The following is a 17,351-nucleotide window of genomic DNA, read 5'->3' on the forward strand; positions in this document are numbered from 1 at the left end:
ATTACCTTGTCCCTCATTATTTAGGTTATTAGAAACTTCGGAGCACGGCTTTGGTTGATCTTCTAAAGATACTGTAGGCACAGAGTCGAGAATCTTGGTGTGAGGTTCATCTTTTACATGGTCATCTTCTTTTATTGGTGAAGATTTTAATACACCACTTTGTATTACTACCAATAACAATATAACACAATTATTCATAATTAAATCTCTTTGCGTCCTATTCAATGGCACAATCAATTTATAATGTTACATTGTGTTTGTGAAATTGTATTCAGCAAAAGTTTCGCATTTCATTTGTTTGCATTTTTTAACACGATATGTTATTACCTTAGCCGGTGAATGTAGTACAATGTATTGATTTAATAATACGAAGCAAAAACATTTCATAATTTGTCTAATTACAATTATTTTGTCGCTTTATATTCTTATCTATTTATTAGCTTACTACAGATATTAAAAAACTTTGCCTTATAATATTATTTAGTGTGATTATTATGGACATTATTTCTTCTTTTCATTATTAGAATCTATGACAATCAGTATCAATCTATCATTCTACATCAGTTGTTATACAAAATGTAGGATATTTCTATGAAATGCTTAATCAGAAGAAACTTATAGTCAACTAGCTGTGGCTCGCGACTCCGTTCGCGCAGCATTATAAAATCATAATTAGTCTGTGTGTGTGTAGTACCAGAGATCTATTCAGCCTTTCTGGAGATACCTTCAAACAAACATCCAACCATCCATTCGCATTTATAATATTAGTAAGATACCTAAATTAATAGTTTAACTTGCTTTATTAACAGTTTAACAATCACTATATTACCACGTAAATTGGGTTATGAAAAAACAAGCATATGGAATGTTATAAAAAGTTTATTGTCGATTGTAATGCCATTTTACACAATAAATTACCTACAACATTAATCTTTAAATAGTCGAGAATAATGCGTTATCGTATATAATACAAAAATGACTTAGTTTATCACATTGGCAGCTTCAGCTTTGCTTTTGAACATTATTTTGGGGACCGTTTTAACATCAAGCTTGGAATTAGAATTCTTTGTTTCTCGCTTCTTGTGGTATCTGTAGGCATCCATAGATCTGTACGAAGGCGCAGTATACGTAGGTTGTCCCTTAGCTAATGTACCAGAGACAACGTTGGGAGAACAACTCAATAGTAAAGGTATCCCACAACCTCCTACGTTAGCATTAGGGAACAGTCCCACAGCGCCGGACCCACTCGATACCGGTTGCATGCTAGGCTGTTCATGATATCCTGATCCCTTGTTATTTCCTTGAGTGTTGTAATACTGAGAATACTCTCCAGTCGATCTCAGCATCGCATCTCTCATACCAATATGCTCGCTTGCTTGTACCATGCTGTCGGTCTCACTCATTTGCGTATTGTGAAACATTGCTTGACCATGTGGACCCGTTGAGAAGTGGTGACCATGTGGAATATTTAAATTGTGTTGTGATTGCATACTCATACTAGTGCTGTCGCCGAATCCCATGTTGGACCTCATAGCTGGCATCATGTAATGGTCATGAGCAAATTTTCCATTAGGTAACTGACTGATAGGATTATGTACGGAATGTATTTCTTCGTTTCTTAATTGGGAATTAGGGTGTGATGTAGCCAATGAAGGTGTGAAATGTTCATCAAACGGCATCCTTCCTGAATGTTGATGTTGCGATGACTCGTGTAACCGATGCATGTGTTCTCCTTGATGCATCGTATGATGATGATGACCAGTTGTGTGCTCACTTTTTGACATGCTATCTCGTGAATGGGTTCCCGATTGCCCTTGCATTGAAGTTTCCATGCCCCTTTCTTGTGCCCATCTTGTATTATCTTGGCCATTAAACTGATGCTGCAACGATTCATCAATTTTTCCTGCGTCATTATTAGCTTTTCCTGTAATTGCACCCTGGGAATGATCGTTAAATAAACTTTGTGTAGAATCGTGTTGTGTTTCTACTTCGTTGGGACTCATAGTTCTCAGCTCCTGATTGTTTTGATCCATTGCTAGGCGAGTATGCGGCACTACAGGTGTCTCGCTATTCATTGTCGAATGGACCTTTTTATTTGGTACACTCTGATCTTCGTGTGCAGCTTCACGCGGTGGCATGGCAACAAAAGAATGAGAGCCAAATGATGTATCCGAATTAGATGTTGATTTGACTTCTTGTAATTTGTCTGCATCCATTTCATTACTAGATAGCTTTGCAATATCAGTATGATGAGTATGTCCGGTAACATCGTCCACCTTCATTGAAGAATCCGAAGCTTGGTTATCATCCTGTGATTTAAATTCTAGATCATTCTCATGATGCATTAGATTTGAATTACTCAAATGTTCATCTACGTGACCTGGGCTTAGTGTGTGTTCCATTTCATCCGATTTCCTTTTTACCATATGGGTGATTGTACGTTTATCATGCATATGATCATGTAAGTCTGCAATAGTATTCCCCTCCAACTTTGTATCGTCTTCTTGCTCTGTTGTTTTAGTCGTTTCATGAGTGCTTTCAACGTCGTGATTTTGTGAAGTATGGTGGTCAGTGTTACTTGACTTTGATAATAACTCTTCCTCACGTGCTTGAGATGTAGGACCTTCCGCCAATCTTAAACTATCACTTTGTAAGCTTCCCTTTTTATTGATGTCCTGGGTAATAGAAATTTCTGCATCTTCATTATCTCTTGACAGTGTTTCCAAGCTTTGTATGTGTGGTGATGTTTTGGCTTCATTTTCCATTATAGTATGAGAATTACTTTCAAGATGACTTCTTTCGGTCACACCGTTATCTTTTGCATATCTGTCCTCGATGTTTCTTTCTGAATTGTCTTGTATTTTGCTTATTGTATCCTTCCATTGCTTCATTCGACTTTCTTCATTATCTTCATGACTCGTGTTTTTAGTATCCTTTTTGTCGGATTTAGATGATAGTGAACCATCTCCAATATGTTTGACTAAATCATCTAAAACTGTATGTAGTATAACAAAATCATCTTGCAACTGTGTCTTTTTTTGTCCACTCTGCAACTGCTCTTCTGTTACAAAATCCGTCGATGTATCTTCCAATGTTTGTAAATCCTTTTGCATATGTTCAACAACTTCTTTTACCTTTTTTATTGTTTTCTTCATTTCATTTTTATTCATATTATCATGAGACCTAAAAATTGTGTCGTCAAACCTCATTTGATTAGAATTTGTCACGTCGTCCTCTTCACAAATATTAACTTTTACTTGTTTGTTGCATTTATGTTTGGAATCAGTTAGCATTTGCTCCTCGTCAGCACTTCTATAAATGTGGTAACCTTTTTTAATCAATAAGGGTTGTTGAGATGCGATGATACTTCTTTCTTGTAAAGGAGAACCACTGAAACTTTGTTGAAATTGGGTACCTGTATGTTCATCGTGGGTGGTGTCAAAGATTGCCGTCTCTTGATCTTGAAGGTGTGCTCTTCCAGTAAATTCTGTTTGTGTTTCGACTGCTTCAACTGGGAGCGATTGTTCTTGCAGCGTAGAGGGTTTAGAGAAACACGTAGACCACAAAGTTAATAATACTACTAGTGTCTTCATTGTGATCGATGGCGCAATTGATGGTGAGATTGAATTGTAATCTGCATTTATACAAACGAATCTATCAAACGCTACGTGCCTTTTTACAAACAACGCTCGTCACACTTTGCGCGTCGCGAAAACACTACATAGCTTAAATTAACTTTTTCAAGAATCATTTCTAAAATATACAATTCTTTAAATTATATTGCATTTTATTTAAAAGTGAGAAGTGAGAGCATGAGAAGTTTTTAATTTGAAAGCTTGAAAACCAAAAAAATTGCAAAATAATTATATGTAGTAGTAAAATAGAATTTTACGGCATTATTCATAATGACCAGATTGATACTAAATATGTAACGACTAATATTTAATGAGTAAAAAAACATCTCATCGCTATATTTTAATGAAAACGTGAAATTACACTGCCAAAACAATTGCATTAAAATGTATCATAATATTTTTAAGAGATAATGAGAGAGATGACATTAGTTATACAACTGTGTCGATGGCAGAAACACATTGTATGGAGAAATGTAACCATATTCTTAAGAAAGACGTCCATTAGTATTGTTAGGAAGAAAATCCGAAAATGTGGCAGTGTATTGACCCAACACTAGCCTTACTAAAATGTCGACGTTTGTATCCCCTCACTATTAATTCTGACACTGGACATTGTACGAAAGCACGTCTTACGCGCCAAGTGATTCTAACTAATAATGTCTAAAAGTATACATCATACTAGTAACAGGATTTAGGGTTTCAGTTCATGTACAAAAATATGTGTTCAGTTCTTATTTTGGGGAACAACCCATTTTTATCCAAACTTTTCATTTAATAAATTAAATTCGTTATTATCTAGGCTTTATTAATATTAGCTGTTTTTTTCATGCTATCAGTAACACATACGACTCATTATATAAAATATTTATTATACAAAGTTTTAAAAATTATCAAAATCAGCACGTAACATCGAAACTCACGTTCGTTGTTACGAAGAAATTCAATAACGACTCGTATTAAAACGATTACTAAGCAAATCTGAAGTTAGCTGTAGCGTTTTAAAGCAAAATATACGATCAATACGAAATATAAAAGTTTAATGACAAAAAATTAAAAGGCTATTGCTAAGATACTCAGAGTCATTAATTAACCCCCTATGATACCCTCAATGTTATTTTTAATTAATTTCTATAACGTGAGAAGGATACCAATCTTACTAATATTATAAATGCGTATGTTTGTATGGAGGTATGTTTGTTTGAATGTATCTCCAGAACGGCTAAACGGATGTTGATAAAATTTGGCATAGATATAGAACATAGCATGGAAGAACACATAGCTTACCAGTTTTTTTTATAGTCTTTCCTAGTCCTTTTATGAAGTAGAAGCCAGTACCCACGAATCCGTCCGCCCGGAATTAAAAACAAAAACAGTGATTGACATATTCTATGTTTCGTAGTGATAATGGAGCTTTGTAATTGAAAAAGATTATTTAAATCGGTCCTAGCACCTAAATAATGCCTTGTGCTATGGGGTATTATAATTTTGTTAAATTCTTATAACCACTATCATTAATTAAATATTTCAGTGAAACGAACGAAAAGTCTATCAGAATCCAATAATCGATCCCTAAGATTCGACCGTTATGATAAATAGTTAAGGTTATGAAATAGAACATAATAAGTTTGCATCTAAATGTACTTTATTATTATTTCTTCTTACTAATATTATAAAAGCGAATAGATGGAATGATGATTGTTAGAAGGTATCACCAGAACGACTGCATGGATCTCGCTGAAATTTGGCATAGATGCAGAACATAATCTGGAAGAACACATAGGCTACAAATTAAGTATTTTTTTTAATTACGCGCGAACGGAATCGTAGGTGACAGCTAGTTTTAAATAAAATTCAATCTTTGCATGTTAACATGTTGTAAACAAAGTTGTTATAGTTAAAATGCCATTTTACTCGAATAAAATTTTTATTGTCAAATCTTATATTACTAATTTAACATTGGGCAAATACAAATAATAATCACATAATATCTATTACACATTACACTCGTAACATAATATTACACACACTGTATAAAGCTATTGTGTGTATTGCATAATTTTACTGGGGTTTTACAGCCATGTTTTCTTGTTTCTGAGAATTCGTTAAATATTCCGGCTGCGATTCACTATCTCTTTCAAAAAAGTCTTCATATTCCGTATTCCTGAAGCCATCGGAGCGATAACTGTTGTGTTGCACTTGGGGTTGTACCATTTGTCCTTGCGCTATTGACGGAGTACACGTGATGAGAAGTGGTACATTCATTGGATCAGGATTTACATAGGGAAAGAGACCCACTGCTGGCATATTTGGCATAGCTGGTGCGAAATTGTGAGAATTTAATATAGTGAGGTCAGGTTTATTTTGATTATTGGGCACTTCCATACCTCCCATCGTATTCTGCGGACTTCGGTACATATTCATATTTAGAAAAGGCATCTCGTTTGGATCGATTGAACGGTATCTTGGGTAATTGTAGTTGTAGTACTGTGGCCGAAGATAATTTTGAACTTGGGGTAGAGCCATATGGTAACTTGGTACCATGGGTAGAGATGAAGCAGCACAGGGACTCACGTATGGTACTGTATAGCTCGAACGTTTCCTAAATTCATCTTCGTCAGGTAAATTAGGATGTTCATCTGCAATCGGTGCCGCTGCCGTGCAGATGATTTTCAGCACAAAGAACGTCCACACAAGCTTCATTATCTTCAAGTATTATAAATGCAATACAATTAATTTGTCGTGGTATTTTATACCTCGTTTAAGTCGAATACATTTTCGGTATTACTTACAAAGCAAATTCATCATTTACTTAAGTAGAACGCGTCCCAGTATTTTTCGCTTACATGATTTTCTCAATAGCTACCTACAGATTAATCTAAAGTAGTATGAAAAGGTTGCACCAACATAGCTTCACATCTAACCGTAAAGATCCACTGACGAAACACTTCAATTAAGACTAATTTCTTTATCATTTTAAAGAGAACAATTGGGATAACAATATTATATGCATTATATCTCACGTATTTCTAAAGTAGACCCAAACCAAAAGTACCAAACAATCGATTCAAGTATAGAGTCTAAACAATATTTCATTGTTTCCAAATTTAAATCCAGATCCCAAAAGATTTGTATTATATCTGTACCACGTACATACAAACAGTTGCTTCACACACTAATACTTTAGAAAGCTATATAAGTAAAAATAAAATTAAGTGTGACGTACAATGAACAGGACACATTTTATAGTATTCATAATTATATTTTTTATCGACATTTATTCTCATTAAACTAATCGGCTTATATCGTTAATAGTAACTCTTTACAACAACATACGAGTAAATCAATATTCAATCCTTGAGATCGATATGAAAATTTTACTCAACAGATAGACTCAATAGGTAGATTAAATAATAATTCTTAGTTAGGCCGATATAGAATACGTGTATTCCTTAGCTCAAAAATAAAATATTATTATGCGGAAACGAAGCATAATTGATACATATCATCACGTCAGATAAAGTATTTTGAATTGTATCAATTAATGTCTTGCGGTACAGTCAGCATTAAAAGTGAATACTAACTATAATTTAGACAACTAACCTACATGATATTAGTATCTTTTAATACCCAGCCTCTTTTTATGGGTTTGGGAATATCAGTGATACTTAAATAATAAAAAAAAGGTTTTCAAATTAGCTATTTAGTGTTGATATCAGATATTGAAAACACCTTTTTTTACAGCAACAACTGTAGAAAGTAATGATGATTTAATAAGAAGAACGTAGTAGGAATAAATATAACAGTATTTAAGAATTTGTTTGACTTAATAACTTATGATGTTGACTGTACGTAACGTTAACATTTAGCGAGTATGCATAACAAACGTGTGATGCCTTGATTCACTAAAACTGCTTACGAGACGAAATTACTGAAAGCCGAATCACGTCGTCGACCTCATTAAAAATCTTTCCTATGCACGTTTTCGTTTTGGCGCTATCTTTTATCGTTATATTAAAAATTATAACTTAGATTACATTAAATAAGTTACGCTACGTACTTTTTTCAATAATCTTTTTTGCTACTGACCTGGACATTGATGTACCAAAATACATTTCTTACTGTATTCATCTCTGATGTATCCCGCGGAGCATCTGCAGCCTATCCTGCACTCCCATGTCAAAGAGCATACAGTCCCATGTAACGATAATAGATGCATGTTCACGCATGTCGGTGGACATTTCCAACCACAAAGGGAATACTCTTCGTTCTCACGTAAACACATTGAGGTTCTATAGTTTGTTATACATTTTATTGATAGCAGCGTAACGTATACAATAAAATAAAAGTACATTTCAAATGTAAGGTATTGCAATAAATTGCCTATAACGACAATAAAAAGTGAAATAATTTATGATTTCAAAACAACAATAACTTCAGCTTAACTGTTCTACTATTTTTTGTTTTTTTTTTTATTTTTTAATAAAGTATGAATTTATTTGCGTTTTATTTCCCTAAATGTTACAAAAATAATAGCCGAGATTTTAATGAGAAAATAAATTAAATTCAATGGAAATACGATTACATTAATTCTTATAAGTACCGTTTTACTACACATAACCTAAATTAAAAAAAAACTGTCAGATATTGTTTTAATTTAAGGTTGGTCCATTAAAAATATTTTTTTGTGTACAGGATATTACAGGTTCTAGACAAAATTGAACTTTAACGGATATAAAGTAGATATTGATGACTGAACCTCAAACATGCGTTATCATTTAACGTGTTGATAGAACATTACCGTCTGTAATGAACTACGTGCCGTAACTTAGATCAATGAGATTTGAATAACATGATTAGATCTCAACGCTTATCTCTTTAAGGTATATAAATAATGAATATTTCATTAAATATCATTTATATTAGTAAAGTATTCCAATAACCTATAATAGAAATACGGGTATCCTCTAATGCACGAGGGAGAGAGATAATTCGAGCGTCACTTTATAAAAAAATCGCTCAAAATGAAAGTATTAAGCGTAATTTTACTCGTGATTTATTCTACAAGATCGAACGCAGCAAACTTTAACGTGCCTAAACTGACTCCCGTCCATGGACTTTTTGTCAAGCCATCGGAGGACGGCATTACAGGAGACTTGTATGTGGCGGCGTCAGAAGACAGCGGCGTAGACTCACAATGGCTGACAGAACATCCCATCAACTTTTTACCAGCTTCGACTCAAGCTCAAGCAGCTTCCGCACCAGTAACATTCACCTCCAGTTTAACAACAAGCAGTTCACCGCACGAGAAGACGGTCACCACTAAAAAGAAAACTATCGTTACTAGCCCACCAGTCAAGTATGCCTATGCGCTTCCTATACCAAGCACGCCCGATATGAACGGATTCAGTCCGTATCCGTTTGGATTATATGCCTCTCAAAATTATAAAGCATCAGAAGAGTCACAATGTCAGTTGGAAGGTTTAACGCCACCAACAAGTTTACCTGCGTATCCTTACCCATTCTACTACCCTCACATGATGGCAGCGCTAACCGGTGCTTTAAACTCTCATAAAGATGGAGAAAATGATGGCGCTTCAAGAACTGCATTACCAGTACCACATCATTGGCCGAGTGCTTACGCATATCCTTATCAGTATGTTATGCTAGATCCTACCGCATGGACACAGAGTCAAACCACAACAACGGGAAAAATAACTACTGAAGAGGCAGATGATGACTAGATTATGTTTGAATCAATTTTCTGGATAGTATAGCCTAAATAAAGAGTAATTATTTATTGTTAAGTAAATAAAGTTTTGTTTACTTAATAATATGCTTCATTTCTGTATTATTCAAACCGTTTAATCCTACATGGTCGTAATCAAAGCGCTAAATTTGAGAGCTGATAGATTTTCAACTTAAAGAATGGCACAGATTTTATGAATAAAGTAATAAAAATACGCATGTTTACTTTTTTATTTAAAAAAAAATTTAGACATCATTTTTTGTGACATAGATTGACCATAGTCACAAAGTTACCATAGACAATGGTGTTAAACCTAAATTGACAATTGTCAATATGACAATGACAAATGTCAACATTCTCATGCTTCCTTTTTCTACTGCGCTGTAGCCACAAACATTTTATTAAATAACTGTTAATCAGATTAATACGCTAAAAACTTTCATAAGTTCTCGCAATCATCGTGTAAACTTTATTTTTCAAAGTTAAAAAATGGTTTCCAAGAAAAAGAAGAAGGTATGTACAATTCACATAACCAAACAACACGTGCTATTTACCGATATTATTCTTTGTTTGATATAATTCATATAGAAATACAAGCATGAAAATGCAGAAACTTCTGTTAACCTAATAGCTTAACCGATTTTTTTTTTAAAGTAAAATTGAATTTTCCTTTTTCACGAACTAGTATTCATCCGGAGAGGGAGCACAGTTTATGACAAGGAAAGCTGCACTAAAGAAACTACAACTTTCATTGAAAGACTTCAGACGAATTTGTATTCTTAAAGGCATATACCCAAGAGAGCCTCGCAACCGTAAAAGGGCCCAAAAAGGTGCTGGGGGCATCAAAACCTTATATCACACGAAAGATATTAAATTTTTGTTGCACGAACCAATAATATGGAAGCTGAGAGACTTGAAGGTATGTGAAATTTAAATTTTGCCAAGTGAACATTTACTCATTTTAATGTTGAATATTTCACTTGATCGGAAATAATATTAAAAGTGTATTTTTCTAGGTTTATCAACAAAAGATTCGAAAAGCTCGAGCTACAAGAGAATTTGGTCGGATGAGGAAATATTTACGTGATTATCCATCTATTAACATTGATCATATTGTTAAAGAAAGATATCCAACATTTGTTGATGCTTTAAGAGACCTTGACGACTGTTTGACATTGTGCTTTCTCTTCAGTACCTTCCCATCACTAAAGAAGGTACCTAGGGATCAGTCTTTACTGTGCAGAAGATTATCGGTAGAGTTTATGCATGCAGTAATTGCAGCAAAGGCTTTACGGAAAGTTTTTATTTCTATCAAAGGTTACTACTACCAAGCAGAATTTGAAGGACAAACTATAACATGGATTGTGCCACATCACTTCTCTTTCCAGGTATATTAAATTTACATTTGTTGTTAAATTTCATAAAATTCTAATAAACATATTTGGGCAGATTACAAGTCATTTGGGTTTCTGCATAAATCTCAATATTTTTGGAGAACAATTATTATGTACATTATTTGTTAATCATATTGTGCATTTCTTTATTTTAGCCTCAAAGCAAAGACGAAGTAGATTTTAAGATTATGTCAACATTTGTAGAGTTCTACACAATGATGCTTGGATTCATCAACTTCAAACTGTTCCATTCTCTGAACCTTGTCTATCCACCACAACTGACAGCTGGTTTCACACCAGAGACAGACAAGGACCTTGTTGACGAACATGCATATGTAGCTGAGAGAATTGCGGCACTAAATATTTCTGTTGCAAAAATTGCTGGTTCCAATGAAGTGGAAGAGTTGCCCGAAATTGATGTATTCCAGGCGGAAGATGGTGACCCACAGAAACTTGAAGAAGCTAAATTAGAAGTTGAAAAAGTAAAAAATCTAAAGACCATGTTTAAAGGTCTTAAATTTTTCCTAAATCGTGAAGTTCCTAGGGAACCATTGGTGTTTATAATAAGATGCTTCGGAGGTGAAGTGTCCTGGGACAAAGACCACTTTGTCGGAGCCACATTTGATGAAAGTGATGAGTCTATTGCTTACCAGATTGTTGACAGGCCTAGTATGGATAAGCAATATCTTTCTCGTTATTACGTTCAACCCCAGTGGGTATTTGACAGTGTTAATGCCAGAACACTACTTCCAATCAATAAATATTTAATGGGAGCAGTTCTGCCACCACATTTATCACCATTTGTTGACAAGGTTAAGGACCAAGTGTATATGCCACCTGAAGAGAGGGCTTTGAAGGATCCTAACTTTAAACCATTAGGTAAGTTTTTATCAATTCATTTGTTTATGAACAAAAAACAAAACTTATGCATTATTATACCTGAATCATGTCAGAATTTCTTGTGTTACCAATAACTATAGAATGTGATGCAATATGCATAGTATTATAGTTAAAGTAAATACAAATTCCAGATGATGAGCCATCTGGAAGTGATATTGAGGAAGCCAGTGATGAAGATGCAGAGGAAAAAGAGGAAGATAGTTCAGAGGAAGATGATGAAAAAGCATTAACACGGCAGTATCAGCAAGAAGTAGAAGAAGATTCAGCTAGTGATGATGAAGAAGATGGTGAAGATGATTTAGATCCAGAGAAAAAGAAACTGGCTAAAGAAAAGGTTTGATTTTTTTATAAATAAATTGCTTTTATAGAAACAGCATAAACATCCATTAATATTACATTTTCCATTTCAATTAATTCATCGACTCTAAAAATAAATACTTAACTTAATATTTCTTTTAATGTAATAATTTTTTTCGGCTGATGATGTATGGAGGAGTAGTACATACTGTGCCGACCTTCGATAGGGATACGGGCAGGTTGATGATGTGATAAATTTTCGACAACCAAATCTTACCCTTTTACTTCGATTTGCAGAAAAAAGCAATGGCGGTGTCAACCGGTGTAACACACAAAGAAAATCCATATCAAAAAGAAATTGAGGATAAACAGGCATTCAGACTAAGAGAGAAACTTGTCAGGAAAAAGCACAGAAATCTTTACAAGAGCATGAAAGCTGGACAGGAACAGAGGAAGAAGGAGATATGGCTGTTGAGGAAGAAGCGACGTCTACACGACGAGAAAGTAAAAGAAGAGAAAAAAGCAGAGAAACGTAAACAGAAAATGCAAGCATTGGAAGCTGCTTCTTCTAATTGAAATAAATAAAACATCTGTTAAAATAAATATATTTTATTTCTATATCTATCTATTCCTTTATGGTCAATTTTTTTACATACAGATTACAACCAAACAGAATTTGTTACAAAATTATGGCATTTCAATTAAATAGCGACTGGTCTAACACTATATAGAGCCATTTATATTTGAAAAACAACAAAAATGACGTTATCTTGTTAAAATTAAATATCGGTATTGAGGCGTAAAATATGTAAGTACATATTAATTCCTACTCTCATTTAAACAATATAACTAATATTCAACAAAACGAAAAAGTAAGTTTTATTTTAATAGTAGTTTACTACGACTATAGTAGAATAAATTTGAATACAACGATATTAAATTGATTGAATACATTTATTTCTGTATAAAAATAAATGGCTACCCTAAGGTCTGTATAAAATATTGTCGCGGCAAAATATTGGGAAATTTAGGTATTAAATACACTTTTATGAGTATATTTACAGACATAATATAGAAGCATATTACATTTAATAATATTTTTCTAAGATTCATTACAATACAAATATCGAATGTACAAATTTTTTATAACTAAATACATGTTGCTATAAAATGCTTTTAGCTAATAATTTGTTGGAGGTTATCAATCAGATTCTGTACCACTGTCGTCTTCTGCATCACTATCTTCCAGCTCTGGCATTGGAAAACGTAGGATTGCAGCAATACCGGTCAACTGATCTAATTCTGAAAATGTCATTAAAAATTAATATAATTTTCATGATACTGTACTGAAATGATACATTCCATGCTTTAAATTTTTTTTTCAATGTTCTGTAACATTAAGTGGTTACTCTTTACTAATATTATTAATGCAAAAATTGGATGGATGTTTGTTTAAAGGTATCTCCAAAACAGCTACATGGATCTTGCTGGAATTCGGCATTCATGTAAAATATAGTCTAGAAGAACACTTAGGCTACTAGTTGTGTTTCTTGTAAATTCCCCGCAGACGAAGTCACGGGTGACAGGTCATATTTGAATAAAAGTTTATAAAAATAATGTACTTACGTTCACCAGATACATGCATACTTGAAAATATTCTGACGTCACAGCCATTCTCCCTTGCTGAATCAACTAGAGCTACATATTCCTTCCTTTTCAAAACATCTTGACATCTGTAAAAAATTTAAATACAAAATAACTTTCCGAGGTTCAAACATGGTAGTACTCAATACCTAAATTACTAATTTATTTTACTTTTAAAATGTTTACTTCTACAATTTTTTTTGTTTTTTAGTCAAATCTCTTGTTTGTCTAAGTTAAACTATACTTCATTAGTAATCTTAAAAAACTTACCTAAACAATCTGTCAGATATCATGAGAGTTTCAAGAGCTAATGCCTCATTTGCTTTTTCCACATGCTTCTTGCCGTAGAAGGCTTTAGCAGGTTCCAACTGCAACATTGTGTAAAAGCTTTCTAATAGTTTCACCTCACTTGCTGCTTTTGTGTCCGATATCTTTGCCATAACTGATTGTTCTTGAAGTACTTCTGAAATAGTCAAATTAGTCAAATTTTTTAAGACCGTCAGTGCTACCAATTCACCCTGGGAGATAACAAAATGTGAAAATTGAAGTGATATTTAATGTGTTTTAGGGTTTATTTACTTGTCATTAGAATTTTCGTTTTATAAAGTGCTAGTTTGTCAAAACAAGTTCGTAAATTAAGTAAAATACTAACTGTCGCACGCGGCTCTGTCCATGCGTAATTGGACATGATGTTCTACATCTATGCCAATTTCAGCGAGACACAGCTTTTCTGGTGATACCTTCAAACAACCATCCATCCATCCAAACATTCACATTTATAATATTAGTAAGACAAAAGCTTACTAACCACTTTTTTATTGGAAATGACATGTATTTACCTTTCAATGAATGTTTAAAACCAGATGATGCTTTAACTAATAAGAACTTTCCCTTATTATCAATTAATAATTTATTATCTGTTTTAACAGCTTGTTGCATCATGTAGTCAAAGAACTGATCTTTAACAAAACCAGGTGATGCAAGAATTACACATTTCACTATACTGAAGTCAATGTGCCTCAAAATGCCCTGCATTACAGCATCATAGAACTTATTTAGACCCTGTAAGAAAATATATCAACACATATATAATACTGGATTATGTCAAATAATATAAAGGTTAATTTGGCTATCTACTTCAGGAATTTCAAAATGTTGAATTGGTTTGTACTATGAAAATACAATTATAAAGTTATAAATGGAGCGTACATTGTGTACTAGTGAAACATAAAATGAATACAATTGTCTTTTTCTTGTAATTTGTCTACCTTTTCATGTTGTTGAACAAAACCTTTTCTTTTCCTTGGTATTGTTACATCTATTTTAGAGCGGACAAGTGTCATTGAGGGTGTGATAAGGCAAACATGGGCAAGGCCCTCCTGCATTACAACAGCCGCCACATCAGCTGAAGCTGCTGGGTCACAAGCTATGTCCACTCTCTCCAGTGCCACCGAATCCCAGAGAACCTTTTGTAAAACAAATTTTCTGTTCTGTTCCAAATCTAATGTGTGATATGCACCCATCTGAAATTATAATTCACTATTATCAATACTTTATATAATTGTAAGGAATATAAAGTTTAGATATTTTACATGAATAGTGAATCCTAACAAAGTTATATTTACCTTCACATATTGGTTTTCTACTATGTTTCGACCTTTTAAACGTAATACACATGCTTGTGTATCAAAATCAATAGTTTCAACTCTTATAGTGAGCGTAGTTCGAACTCTACTACTAGTGGAAGAACCAGTGGATGATTCCGTTTGGACCTTACGCACAGTTGACGCGGTCACTGCATCACCTTCTGATATCAAGTTATAGGCATGCCACATATCCTCCGATTCCTCGGGTATAAGCCCAATACTCCTATAATTAAAATTATATTCCTTATGTTATGTCTGCAATTACATATTTTCATTTTATTTAAAACACATACCCGCAGCCATCTTTCTCTATGTTTTTATGTGTTAACTTCATTTTCTTATCGATATCTTATAGAATTGACTATTCCATAATTATATTACGTTTCTGAGTGAACTTTAAACGCATATCTAGCGATTAAATCAGAACTTTATTTTTTACAATATGCAGTGCATTCTCATTATCAATGTCAAATGTCACGTGTCAAAGTCAAACACAAATGTCAGAAAACTTAAGTCACGAAATAAATAACGTAACTTGAACATAAAACAACCTAAAAGAGGGAGATTGGGGAAAGGGTAAGATTTAGACAATTTATTACACTGAAGGTTAGAAGTCTAAATAGCAACTCATTATCCATATTTTTAATAGTTGTTGGCTTGTATCATTAAGTTTTATTGGGCTGAAGTCAATTTCAGTTCCATTAAAACTTGATATTATAAAGCACGACAAAGCTTCGTGTCACAATGCGCACAGAATTATTGAAATAATTTTACATCCTTTCCTATTTCATTCCTTATTCTTTCGATTTTACTTGTGTTCGATAAAATATGGTATAATTATGCCGTCATTCGAATTTTTTAGTCTTTACATTTTTAAGAATAAAATAAATCTGTTTGTCTTTTTTATTTCCGAACGAAAAACGGATCCATTCTCTCAAGAAAAAGTGTATACTAAAAAAAATTTAAACATTCTGTTCTGTCGTATAATGCAATGTATTTCTGCATTACAAATTTTGTACTGTGTTCAATGGATATCGGCCGTCTTCTATTCTGAGAGTTTTTGATGTTTAGTGACTTAAGTGGTTTTGTGTTTGATGTTCTTGTGATGGAGATGTAAAAGTTAAAAGCATATATAAATAATTTGTATAGGTGTAGTTACGTGTAGTGATAACGTTGTCAAGTTCAGCTGAAACGGTGAGCGGTAAATATTTCGCGAGTTTTTCTAAGTCACGGATTGCACTGTATGTGCTCTGATTAACGACTCAAGGTATGCTGTTATAATTTTCTATGTAATGCTCGTAACAAATAGTAATTGCTGAAAATATTTATGATAACGACAACATTTTGAATTGTTGTGTTTTCCCGCACGTGTAATTAATTGCTTTTAACGTAAAATTACGGTATTTGCAAAAAAACACCGATTTTATTTACGTTAACGTGTTGCGTTATGGCCGTGATCCAGATTGCGTGTCCTGTTATTGCGCGGGAACTTGCGGTATTTTTAGTTTATTAGTCGCGAGTTTATTTCTGACGCGTCGGTTTTTTTTGTTTTTGTTTTTATTAGCGTACAATGGTTTCGATATGATGATAAGCACGTAGTAATTAAATAAAAAGTGAACCCGTAAAAAAATGAGTGAACAAGAGTTATCGCGGGATGGACGGACGGACAACGGTATACCGCCGCCGGCTCCATTATCAACGTCGTCCGACAATGCATCAGTCAGCACCACAGCATCGACAATACCAAGAACAGCTGAACATGCAAGACCCACAACTCTGCCCAAGCCATCAGGTCTGAAACCACCTTCGAAGATTGGACGGCTGTGTTCCAACGCTGCACCCAAGCCTGCTGTTCCTATCTCCCCTAGAGCTGGTAAGAATCTTTTTTTATGTTTATTCTTGTGTTTTCATATAATTGAAGGTATTATACAAACTGCAATTGACAACTCTTTCATCTTCCCACTTAGAGAGTAATGTAGGTAGTCAGTGTTCTCATTAATGTTGATCCTCATCTTCTGCTATCATCTTTTGCAGTCATGTTCTGTGATCACTATGATAGTGGTATTTGGTAATATAGTACATATTTTCA

The 17,351-nt window shown here is 33.7% G+C and overlaps 5 protein-coding genes across 13 annotated transcripts in view; 3 read left to right on the forward strand and 2 right to left on the reverse strand.

Moving 5' to 3' along the window:
* Positions 1-894: 894 nt before the first annotated feature.
* On the reverse strand, positions 895-3,595 carry LOC106127137 (filaggrin-like). The gene has a single exon (XM_013325145.1). The coding sequence runs from the start codon at positions 3,591-3,593 to the stop codon at positions 981-983; it is 2,613 nt and encodes an 870-aa protein (XP_013180599.1). The 5' UTR covers positions 3,594-3,595; the 3' UTR covers positions 895-980.
* Positions 3,596-8,619: 5,024 nt separating this feature from the next.
* LOC106127140 (uncharacterized) lies at positions 8,620-9,405 on the forward strand. The gene has a single exon (XM_013325149.1). It carries the CDS (start codon positions 8,657-8,659, stop codon positions 9,374-9,376), a length of 720 nt encoding a protein of 239 aa, XP_013180603.1. The 5' UTR covers positions 8,620-8,656; the 3' UTR covers positions 9,377-9,405.
* A 302-nt stretch (positions 9,406-9,707) lies between these two features.
* On the forward strand, positions 9,708-12,575 carry LOC106127138 (pescadillo homolog). The gene is made up of 6 exons (XM_013325146.1): positions 9,708-9,894; positions 10,067-10,300; positions 10,398-10,769; positions 10,931-11,654; positions 11,807-12,009; positions 12,270-12,575. The coding sequence occupies exons 1-6, from the start codon at positions 9,871-9,873 to the stop codon at positions 12,546-12,548; spliced, it is 1,836 nt and encodes a 611-aa protein (XP_013180600.1). The 5' UTR covers positions 9,708-9,870; the 3' UTR covers positions 12,549-12,575.
* Positions 12,576-12,924: 349 nt separating this feature from the next.
* Positions 12,925-15,751, reverse strand: pelo (pelota mRNA surveillance and ribosome rescue factor). Its single transcript, XM_013325148.1, has 7 exons — positions 15,556-15,751; positions 15,242-15,485; positions 14,885-15,139; positions 14,456-14,678; positions 13,887-14,079; positions 13,599-13,705; positions 12,925-13,274 (listed from the first exon to the last, which is right to left on the reverse strand). Exons 1-7 carry the CDS (start codon positions 15,594-15,596, stop codon positions 13,174-13,176), a joined length of 1,164 nt encoding a protein of 387 aa, XP_013180602.1. The 5' UTR covers positions 15,597-15,751; the 3' UTR covers positions 12,925-13,173.
* Positions 15,752-16,188: 437 nt separating this feature from the next.
* CLIP-190 (Cytoplasmic linker protein 190) overlaps positions 16,189-17,351 on the forward strand; it is a 46,007-nt gene continuing 44,844 nt past the window's right edge. For 8 of the 9 annotated variants that reach the window (XM_013325016.1, XM_013325019.1, XM_013325020.1 and 5 more), the window contains exons 1-2: positions 16,189-16,529; positions 16,827-17,135. In XM_013325016.1, coding sequence (XP_013180470.1) covers positions 16,892-17,135 — 244 coding nt within the window. In that variant the 5' untranslated portion in view covers positions 16,189-16,529; positions 16,827-16,891. The remainder of the gene's footprint in view (positions 16,530-16,826; positions 17,136-17,351) is intronic. The other variant, XM_013325018.1, reaches the window with a different exon arrangement.

The sequence above is a fragment of the Papilio xuthus genome, unplaced genomic scaffold, assembly GCF_000836235.2.
Source record: "Papilio xuthus unplaced genomic scaffold, Pxut_1.1 DF824888.1, whole genome shotgun sequence".
NCBI classification, from domain to species: domain Eukaryota; kingdom Metazoa; phylum Arthropoda; class Insecta; order Lepidoptera; family Papilionidae; genus Papilio; species Papilio xuthus.